At 31.5% G+C, this 10,269-nt stretch overlaps 4 protein-coding genes across 4 annotated transcripts; all 4 read left to right on the top strand.

Annotated features, from left to right (window-relative positions):
• Window positions 1–445: 445 nt before the first annotated feature.
• On the top strand, window positions 446–1,994 carry LOC123700420. The gene is made up of 3 exons (XM_045647630.1): window positions 446–688; window positions 980–1,151; window positions 1,744–1,994. Exons 1-3 carry the CDS (start codon window positions 446–448, stop codon window positions 1,977–1,979), a joined length of 651 nt encoding a protein of 216 aa, XP_045503586.1. The 3' UTR covers window positions 1,980–1,994.
• Window positions 1,995–3,018: 1,024 nt separating this feature from the next.
• Window positions 3,019–4,436, top strand: LOC123700419. Its single transcript, XM_045647628.1, has 3 exons — window positions 3,019–3,106; window positions 3,898–4,025; window positions 4,284–4,436. Exons 1-3 carry the CDS (start codon window positions 3,019–3,021, stop codon window positions 4,434–4,436), a joined length of 369 nt encoding a protein of 122 aa, XP_045503584.1.
• A 795-nt stretch (window positions 4,437–5,231) lies between these two features.
• On the top strand, window positions 5,232–6,857 carry LOC123700480. Its single transcript, XM_045647709.1, has 3 exons — window positions 5,232–5,989; window positions 6,088–6,253; window positions 6,540–6,857. Exons 1-3 carry the CDS (start codon window positions 5,318–5,320, stop codon window positions 6,854–6,856), a joined length of 1,155 nt encoding a protein of 384 aa, XP_045503665.1. The 5' UTR covers window positions 5,232–5,317; the 3' UTR covers window position 6,857.
• A 389-nt stretch (window positions 6,858–7,246) lies between these two features.
• On the top strand, window positions 7,247–8,898 carry LOC123700418. The gene is made up of 4 exons (XM_045647627.1): window positions 7,247–7,445; window positions 8,040–8,196; window positions 8,411–8,499; window positions 8,710–8,898. The coding sequence occupies exons 1-4, from the start codon at window positions 7,281–7,283 to the stop codon at window positions 8,896–8,898; spliced, it is 600 nt and encodes a 199-aa protein (XP_045503583.1). The 5' UTR covers window positions 7,247–7,280.
• The last annotated feature ends 1,371 nt before the right edge of the window (window positions 8,899–10,269 follow it).

Below are 10,269 nucleotides of genomic sequence, written 5' to 3'. Positions count from 1 at the left end.
ATCAGGAATTTCCTTGATTGGATACTGCCCATTACGTGATTGTATGACTCTTTACATGACGATTTATAAACGCTCATGAAAGGTCAGACCATGATTGTCTCAAGGAATTATCTCATGTATCTTAAGAAAATAACAGCACTTTTTTTTAATTTAACAACCATTGAAATAAAAAAGTCTAAATCTTTCAAAGGAAAAGTAGATAGAGTTATTTTTATCAAACCTTATTAAATGAAGAGACGTTAAATTAAGTGTCGTATAGAAAACTTTGTAAGAGTGATTGAAATTAAATCTTACGTTTGATGGTTACAATGACACAATCGCATTGTTTTTCCCACTATACGATACGTTTACAATAGCCAAGATTAAACATTGAAATCAAACATCGAATGTTCCCATCAATTGCCTATATAAAGCATCACTAACTGGCAGACTAAATAGTCTTAAAATGAGGTTTCATAACCTACATCATATAGTATTGCCTTGCCTTTTAAAGGCTCTTGTAATAAATGCATTAAGTGTGAAACCACAATTTTTTGAGAAAAACCATCAAATGTGTTTGAAATTGGCCAAACAACCGTATTTTGATATAGACATAGTTGTAGGTAAACCCTGGAGGATATATTACACGTGGAATCTAAAATTGGATACAAAATGTTTGGATATGGTGTTTAGGAATGCTACGGCAGAAGTAAGTAAGAAACGTTAAAAATTACTAGGTTTAGAATATTTTCTATGTACCATATTCTATAGACAGGTATTAAGGACTACTTACAAGCTATCTAGAAATAAAAAAATATTGGTTTTTAATTTGAAAAAAAAGTAAAATTATACCTAAATTAGATTTTTTAAAACATAATTGTGATTATTCTGCCAACTGAAATCTAGACTAAATGAATAGTTGTATCCCAATACTGAATACATACCTATTTATAATAGTATTGTGAGACATAAAAATCCTACCTAATATTAAATATTACAGATAGTCAATCGCGTCTGGAACGACATGAACGAATATCTAGAACAGCAGCCGGCGTGGGAAGCAGCTACCTTGAGCGTGACCATGGGATCAGCTAAGCATGAGCTGTTGCTCTTTGCTGACCAGGGGCCCGCTGGCAGCTTCGTCGCGGTTCCCAATGTTATACGTGAAGGAAGTTAGTTCGAGTCGATGTTATTTTTGTTAATAGGAATTTGATGGCAGAGTCAAAATAAAATTTTATAAAACACATTTTAACATCTAGGTATGTAGTTCAGTAGTTGGGTATCGGGGAGTGAAAAAATGTTTTTAATTTTCGAATTAAATAGTTTTCTAAGTAAGTTAAAATAAAAAGGCTAAATTATGGAAATAACACATCTGAATTAGGTTAAAATTCATGCATGCAAAGCAAGTAAGATTATAAGTATACCTATCTTTTAAAATTTCAGCAATGCTACACAATCACATTTTTAAGCTATTGTATAGCTTCTATCGCGGGCCTTGAGCGCGGGGACCGAATCGAGAAATTCCGTAACGAAAAAATCCTCACGCTCCCCACTCCGACGGGCGGAGGTGTGGCTTGAAGGCATAGCATGCAATAGCTTTACCGCGGCAGTCCCCGAGTGCCACACGTCGTTTTTTTTTTAATATTTTTCGATTAACAAAACATCGCGTTCTTTATATTTATAATAAAATCTCAAACGAAACGCATTACAATAATTATGAGTACCTCACTCAAAACAATACAATACCAAACTCCTGAAACACAGATTTGGTGCCAATACGGCAAGCGGTGCCGCTCCTCAAGTTTCACCTGAAGTTACTCCGCGGAGGCAAGTTCCTGCTGCTCATGGATTGTCACATCGGTGGAGCGTCCCTCGCTGCCAGGCCGGATACAACTCCATACAGATCGGAGATAGCAGCAACTGTAGCTGGTCTCGATATTGGTGATGGCTTCCCCGCGTGTACTGATGAAAAGAATAACGATGAACAGATTGTGGAATAAAGTTTTGGAACGTTACGTGGTTTTATTTTTTTCATAATCATCGTACCTATGTATTTAAAGGGTCATATTGTTTCCTGAACGAAAAAAATATGTAACGGACAAATTACATAAATTACAGCGCTAAATATATTATATACCTACTACTTGTATAGGTCATAATAGTTAACTATTGAATGTAAACGTCTTATATCACGTATTAAGTTATGATTATAATGAAAAGTAAATATTTATAAATGAACAAATTATAAACAAATATGCTCATTGAAGCATCACAAGTCATTACTGAGTTTAAATCATCACATTGTCTGTGTAAAGTAGTTTTAATTATGGAGCAATTAATTAAAATACTTTTTCTCTCCGTAATAGTAAATAATGTTATAAGTAATTCAAAAAATACATTAAAGGAAGTACCGATGAACTATAATAGTTTAGGTATAGAAAACTGGACAAGCTGTGGAGAATTTCTGGCCAATACAACCTTTGATCCAGAAACTGTTATTGATATTGACTGGAAGATATTTTATTTCTGGCATTTTGAAACTGATGAGTCGTATATAATGAGATTCAGCATTCCATATCCTGTAGTATGTATACGATTTTTTAGGTATTTTAATTTAATCCTATAGTTATAGCCTTTAAGATAAATAATAATCATAGATTAGGTAGTACGTATGAACGTAGACACCTTTATAGTATACCTCCTATGCTTCAATAAATGGCATTTGATAAAATTAGCCTATTACTAAAATTAATAAGCTTAAAAAAATACCACAACAATGTAACAAATTTTAACTTTTATTGTAAAAGCAATTATTGTAAGAATCCACCTTGATACTCATTAGGATTTACGAATAATCTCCATAATGTAAAGTACATATTTTCAACAATCTACATTCTACAACATTTATATACTATTTTGATATATTCTTATTTAGCAAATTTGCCTTCTATTTTGTGTTTATTGCAGTTGATTGATCGTTTCCGTACAGAACTACACGACGTATACCCTTCAGTAAATTGGAACGACTCAGTACTTTTTATGGAGACGTCGATAGATTTCAGCGCTTTATTTATCCTTACAGAGACACCCGGAAAGTTTAAGATTGTACCGAACTTGGCATTCCATTGTAAGTTTCATGATTTTGGTACCTTTCGTATTTTATACTCTTTGGTTTGTTTGAATTGAAATACGAATTGTTTTGAATGAAAAATGAGGAGGTCTTCCTATACGTGTTTGATAATATGGTTACTGATACTTTTATAGAGAGATTATAACCAATTTACTAATAAACTAATTCTAATAGAAAGAAACGATATAATACAATAATATGGTCGATATAAGCGTAAAATTTCGATCGCAAAATTTATTCTGAGTAATTAAAATTATGAATAAAACGAATTAAACTCGTACGTATACGAGTTCTTTCACTTTTTTGCTCAAACTTTTTGTTAGGAGCAATAATCGTAAATGTATCTAGAAAATAAACAATTGTCAATTGTCTAAATCCTTTGTCGTCATTCATCTTAAACCTTATTAAGAAATGGGGAATTCAAAGTGCATAGCTGTTTACATTGCTGCATAAGAAGTATTCTTTAACATTTGTATTGCTAGCCGGCGAACAGTGTAATGCAAAAGTGTGGTAAAATGCGAAAATACTAAACAATGTTCGTCATTGTCGTGTTAAACATTTGTCTCGAGTAAAGTATAAACTGTAAACGTTACTTGACACGTCTTTAAGTAACTAAATTTAGTATGAAACCAAACATTGGAGATAGAATATACGTTTTACCTTATGTAATACTAACATGCAAATAGTTTATTGTGTTTTAAGCCGCCTCCAAGTTTAGCTCTCCATGTATTTAACATGAATTAAATAAAAAAAACTACCAACCACAAAATAATTTTACAAAATTTCAGATAAAGATATACCTCTCGCTGAATTTGGGCTGAAACTCGTTTATCCAGGATATTTAGGAATACTGAATTGCAAATTCAGGTTCTGTTATGCTTTGGCACCTGTCGACAAAATGCCTACTGAAAAAAATGTAAGTAGCTAAATCTAAAAATATTATGTCACCCTTGAAATCTTGAGACTCTCCTGAATTCTCCTGAAAGGGATTCTATAATTTAAAGATGGTTATTTAATTATATTGGTTTTATGCTTTTTAATATACCTACATATAGCTAGTCTACTATGGACTACCTATAGGTAGTCCATGCGCTTCTTTATTTTAAGACAAACGCAAAATTAGGGATAACGCTATGCTGAATTGGATTGGATTATTAAAACCTTGTTCTTACAGATTCACGATGAAGCCCAAAGGCTCGGATTTAAAGGTGACTTCAACCGATCCTATTTGCTGGAGGAGCAGATGACACCGCACCTCTCAATATTTGACGACGACGATATTGAGAGAGACCCGGAAGAACTTTACGATGAAGATGGTGAAGATTAGAAAATTATAAATAAAAAAATTTTTTATTTAATAGTATTTATTGATTTAGCGACAATACACATTGTAATAAGGTAATACCGACGTTGTAAAAAAACATCGGTACGAACACATAAACAAAGTCGAAACGACAAAATACACGCAATAAATAAGGATTTTATTGATTAAAAAAAAAAAAAAAAAATTCAATGTTTTTGTAAAATGCGTGAATAAATATACTCTTTTTTAACAAATTAGAATTAGATTATTATAAACAATTATATGTGAAATCATAATGCTCTAAAAATTAAAATCTCTAACAAGAATACCTACAAATGCACAAACATATAACTGTTTTCAACTTACGATTCAAGCAGAGTGTCCATAACACAAATGTGGAAATTGTTGACATAACAATGTGTAAGGCAGATGTAGAAAACTATGCTGATACAATAAACTTGCAAATAAAATTTTAATAATGACGAGATATGAAGGTTTACAAAAATTAAACTATATCTTATAGGTATGCTCTGAAAAGACGGACTCATCATTCAAGTCATGTAATATAATGGTTAAACAATAATTAATTGTAAAACTACGCGTAAGTATACTATTTGAAACAATAAGGTCGTATATTTTAGAAATAATTGATTTTTTTATTAAATATATCAATACTTCATATCTGAAAGAGTTCTCTCTTTTAGTTTATAAGAAAAAAAATCGTTATGAAAGTTTATAGCCCCTGCTTTTCTTTGAACTTCAGTTTAAATAGGAAGAGTAACCAATCAGTATCGGTAATCAGGAAAATGTTTGCTTTAACATTTTTTCTGTTCATTACCATTGAGGCCACAAGAAGAGATGCAATTTTTTTATTTGAGAAAGAACGAAATGTGAATTGTTCTAAGATGAATCCTTCGTTGAATATTGGTGCAAATAAATTAAAAAATGTTAAACATTACAATTTTTTTCCACCTAGTCGCAGCCTTAAACCAAATAATATGGTGATCACTAAAGTTAATAGTGTAGATACGAATGAAATGAATGATATAAATAAAACAACAAAACTAAGAAGAAAGAGAGCTATTTACACTAAAACAGAAGGCCAGGAAAGAGATAAACCTATTGGATTTCTCAGTCCACGTGATGAAGTGTTTTATAAAAATGTATATCAACAAAATATCAATGCTGCGCATCTAGAAGAGCAAGAAAATGTAAATTATAGAAGCCATAATACCAGTAGAATGTACTTTGATTTTGAAGCTATATTAGAACGAAATTTGGCTAAAGCTTGGCCTAATCGTCTACAACATCCTATGCATCCGGCTAATAGGCGATTGAATGCGCAAGATTCTGATGCTCCAAAAACATATAATGTAGAACAATTCGAAGATAATACTTTCTTATTAAAATCAATGATCCCGGTACTGACGAATTGGACAACTTGTGAAGAATTTGGAGTGAAGGCGTCTTTTCATCCTGACGATATTGTTAATATTAATTGGATCCCATTTTATATGTGGTCTGTATCAGGTCCTAGTGCTGCGATTGTTCACACTTTTACTTACCCTACTAAGAAGGTACATTAATTACTTTAACAAGTCATTTGAACTATTGCTACTAGGTATATAAAAAGTATAAGTAACTTTTAAAATTAAGTTCTTAATACAAATTTTAGTTAGTGCAGCAATACAAAGCGAATTATAGTTCACATGTCCGTAATATTGGATGGAATCAACCAAAACTTTTAATGACAAATGACATGGAAATGCTTCTAATAGCTGGAGATAGAAAAGGACTATTTTATGGTATTCCCAGAAACGAAATCCCTGATTCAGTTAAAGGTATGTACATATCAAGTTATTTTAATTAAATAAATGATAATATACAATTTACAAATCCTGGTAAGTATGTCTGGAATATTTTGTTTTAATTGAGGTTTTAGACACAAGATGACACTATCGTGATTATAAAGTATAACAGCCTAGTGTTGAAGTCCAATAATTTATTTAAAACTCAAAAATTCTGGCAATCATTAAATTTATATTAAGATTATTTTTTACGTTTTATACTAGACATTTTATATTGGATTACATTACGTATTTTTCTCTTATTTACACCTTTTTTTAGAGTCCAACGCAACTATGCCCACGGTGAAACTACGGTTGAAAATCGTAGATTCATATTTGGCAATGATGTATTGTGAAGAATTATACACAGTTATAATGTCTATTTTGGGAGAAGAACCTGAGACAGTAGAAGATCGAATGGATGCGGCTGCAATTCTTAAATACAGGGGCTCTGGAAAACCTGTTTTCAGAGATGTAGCCACTGAAGTTATTAAGAAATCATTGAGAGATAAAAAAGCACAAGAAGAAAACCCAGACAAAATGATTAGGGTTGAAATGCAGCGCTTTGATCCAGATTCTTTAATAACTAGGTTTTAATGCTGTAATCTAGTACATTTAACGTTAGCCACTATAACGAATATCTTCTATTTGTTTATATGCTTACTTCTAGAATGTTATGAACTTCTTAATGAAGTAAATTTCCTGTTGTTAAGCAAAACAAGAAAAAACAACAAACACAAACATCCGAATATACAATTATAAAACCGTTGAAGACATTTCGTTGAAAGTGAAGAAGGCAGGCAATTTTCAGTGGTTAAATTCGCTTTGTAGCGGTTTTAATACAGAAATAAAATAACGTGTGCATTCGTATTTTGTTTTCGTATAGACATTATCATTTTAGAGATTATATTGCTTCAAATATATCTCTTGCTGTTTTCTTTTTATCGATAGTATGTTACTACCATATTATTATACAGTGTTCTTAATTCTGTCCTTGGATATATCGTCATTTACATCAGCAATGGGGCCAGTACTTCATGAGGATAATAGAACTACTTGTGAAGAGTTTGGTAAATATGCAAGATTCAATCCACACTCAATATTAAATGATTGGTGGATGTCTTTCTATTACTGGGGTCCTACGCAACCAACGCTTCATTTTAAGTTTTGTTTACCGACACCAAAGGTATTTTTATATTTTATTTAATACTAGGTTTCCGCTCGCGGCTTTGCCCGCGCAGTCAAAGAAAAACCTGCATAGTTCCCGTTCCCGTGGGATTTCCGGGATTGCGTTATTTTCCCGGGATAAAAAGTAGCCTATGTCCTTTCTCGGGTATCAAAATATCTCCATACCAAATTTCATGAAAATTGGTTCAGTAGTTTAGGCGTGATTGAGTAACAGACAGACAGACAGACAGAGTTACTTTCGCATTTATAATATTAGTATGGATAAGGATAGTACATATTTGGTGGGTATTATCATTCAGTGTTAATATAATATTTAAAACATCAAAAAGTTTAATGTTAACTTGTTATGACTACTAGCAATTTGAAATTCAGGAAATACGACGTTACATTTGCATTTGGTAAAACATTTTAATAAATTTGTGATTGCATGGAAATTTTTAAATGAAATAATGTAACGAAATGTAATTGACTTCATGTAACTAAGTAATTACAAGTTAAAAACTAAACAGGTATTTTGTTTAAATTTTTTGATAACATTTTCATGGAAAGAAACGAAAAGTGTAAACGTATGTACCTACATATTTTATTCCAGGAAGTCGCTTATTTGAAATACATCTTCGAGGGCCATGTATTACAACCAATCAATTGGACAGCTACGTTGTTATTGATGCATGAGCGAAGCAACTATACGCACCTACTGGTGGAACAAGGGGATAGGGGAGAGTATTTGTCTTACACCCCGTATAAAGGTTAACATTTAAAAAAATACACATGGAAATAATAATTATTTCCTTCCTGAACAGTCTACAGGTTTTCAAAAATAGAAATTAATAAATTTAAGATCTATTTGTTGAATTCTGAAGAAATTTAAAGAATGTGGTTGAAAGAAAGATGTTTTTTTTTTAAATATTTATTTAATATCTACTAATAAGAGTTACTTATGAAATGCTTGTTAATTCACAGATTTTAAACCGACTGATGTAGCTGAACCACATGAGCTCCGAATTAAGCAAGTTAATAATGGACGCTATATTGGCTTCATGGTTTGTGATGTAAGTAAAAATACATTAAATATTATTTTCAATGATCATAGTAAAATCAGAAAGGGTTATATTCAATAATGTAACACGTACAAATTACAATTTACGCCTATTTGAGAAATGCTGGCGAAGCAAATTATAAACACAGTTGCTTAAAATATCGAGAAATTTCTTAACAAATATGAACTAATGATCTCAAAGTACATATAAACACAATTTTAGAGTAATGCGGCGTACGCGTTCGCGAGATATAAGGACGTACCAAGAAAGAAAGATATTCAAGACGTAGCTGCGACAATAGGCTATAAGGGCCGTGGGGGCAAATCCTACCTGTACCAGGGGCATGAGTGGATGCCCATACCAGAAGCTGATGATACCATGTGGGAAACGTTTTTAAATAAGAAAGAGTGAATATGGCGATTATCTGGGAACGCTTTTTGAACTTGGTAACGACTTGGATTCGACTTATGTAATAATTGATTATACAATACGTATTATAATATATATTACGAGCTTTGATTTTTTATTTATTCCTGCTTTACCGTAATGCTGAAGACAAGAACTACATCTATACACATATATAAAAATGAAACCTGTTTCGCGTTGTCACGACATAACGCGTGAACGGGTGGACCGATTTCGATAATTATTTTTTTATTATTTTCCTTGAAGTACGAGGGATGGTTCTTATGCAGAGAAAACGTAAATATGTACCACAGGCGAAGCTGGGACGGACCGTTAGTATTAAATACATAAAAAGACTTTTAATTTCGATTACTTCGTTACTAAATTTGACTCTACATTCTGAATGTATTTTTCGTAAATTATATTTTGGAAAAGTCTTCAATTCTTGTTTTGTGAATGTACTAATCAAATATCTCACAAGGAAATAAATGACTCCATTTACTTTACCTTATAATATGTATTTTTAAGTATAGAAACGCTCTATAAAAAAGGGACTAAAATCAACCTCTCTTTTGTTATGCGTAACATAATATCTCAGCGGTTTTCCTTTTCGATGGAAATTTATTTAAGTAATTAGTGTAAATGGGCGTCTATTAGCTGTATAAATATTTAATGGTATTGTTCAAAGTGCTCGGGGCAACACTTACCGTTCAGTTAATTATGTATGTAGGTACTTTCATAAGGTTAGATTTTAGTACTTCAGGTAACTAATTTAGATTCTTTTTAACTGTATTTGTAGGGGAGCTCGATTCGATGAAAGTAAATATGCATGATTTATGGCTACTGTGTGGGTACTTCCCTTGGAGTATAATATATACTACGGACTACCTATGTAATATTATATACTCATAGGTACTTCCTCTTGTATTTTTAGTTTTTTAAATTGATTTATTACAGTCTATTTGGAAAAACAGGTTTGTTTGTTAAATGATAAATCTATTGAAGCTACTTTTGCTTTATAAAATAAGCTAGGTACTAATTACTATTAACATGTATCTGCAGATATATAATATTTTTATTATTATTACATACATCCCTGTAGTAAATTACTCAACGAAACTTTTACCTTAATAGAGTCAAGTAAAGTAAAGAGGCATTTAAAATAAAGATGACTATTCATAATAAATTATAAAGCAGTTAATACAAACGTCGACAAAACTATTATATTGATGTTCTTGGAGATAAAAACGATATTTAATACAGTAAAACGTCGCATAGCAAAATTTCAATACAACCAGTCGTAAAAGGTAAAATCCTGCAAGTTTAACATAAAGGATTTCTGTATTGTGCTTTAGGAAAGCTATTAAGCATTTAAAA

This window comes from Colias croceus, chromosome 19, assembly GCF_905220415.1.
Source record: "Colias croceus chromosome 19, ilColCroc2.1".
Taxonomy (NCBI): domain Eukaryota; kingdom Metazoa; phylum Arthropoda; class Insecta; order Lepidoptera; family Pieridae; genus Colias; species Colias croceus.
This window is presented reverse-complemented; position numbering and strand designations above follow the sequence as displayed.

Coding starts and splice junctions, on each gene's coding strand:
- LOC123700420 (XM_045647630.1), top strand. CDS start 446: ATGAGGTTTCATAACCTACATCATATAGTATTGCCTTGCCTTTTAAAG. Junction 689..979: donor TTAGGAATGCTACGGCAGAA/GTAAGTAAGAAA, acceptor TAAATATTACAG/ATAGTCAATCGCGTCTGGAA. Junction 1,152..1,743: donor CAATGTTATACGTGAAGGAA/GTTAGTTCGAGT, acceptor CCTGAAACACAG/ATTTGGTGCCAATACGGCAA.
- LOC123700419 (XM_045647628.1), top strand. CDS start 3,019: ATGGAGACGTCGATAGATTTCAGCGCTTTATTTATCCTTACAGAGACA. Junction 3,107..3,897: donor ACCGAACTTGGCATTCCATT/GTAAGTTTCATG, acceptor ACAAAATTTCAG/ATAAAGATATACCTCTCGCT. Junction 4,026..4,283: donor AAATGCCTACTGAAAAAAAT/GTAAGTAGCTAA, acceptor TTGTTCTTACAG/ATTCACGATGAAGCCCAAAG.
- LOC123700480 (XM_045647709.1), top strand. CDS start 5,318: ATGAATCCTTCGTTGAATATTGGTGCAAATAAATTAAAAAATGTTAAA. Junction 5,990..6,087: donor TTACTTACCCTACTAAGAAG/GTACATTAATTA, acceptor TACAAATTTTAG/TTAGTGCAGCAATACAAAGC. Junction 6,254..6,539: donor AATCCCTGATTCAGTTAAAG/GTATGTACATAT, acceptor ACCTTTTTTTAG/AGTCCAACGCAACTATGCCC.
- LOC123700418 (XM_045647627.1), top strand. CDS start 7,281: ATGGGGCCAGTACTTCATGAGGATAATAGAACTACTTGTGAAGAGTTT. Junction 7,446..8,039: donor TTTGTTTACCGACACCAAAG/GTATTTTTATAT, acceptor ATTTTATTCCAG/GAAGTCGCTTATTTGAAATA. Junction 8,500..8,709: donor TTGGCTTCATGGTTTGTGAT/GTAAGTAAAAAT, acceptor ACACAATTTTAG/AGTAATGCGGCGTACGCGTT.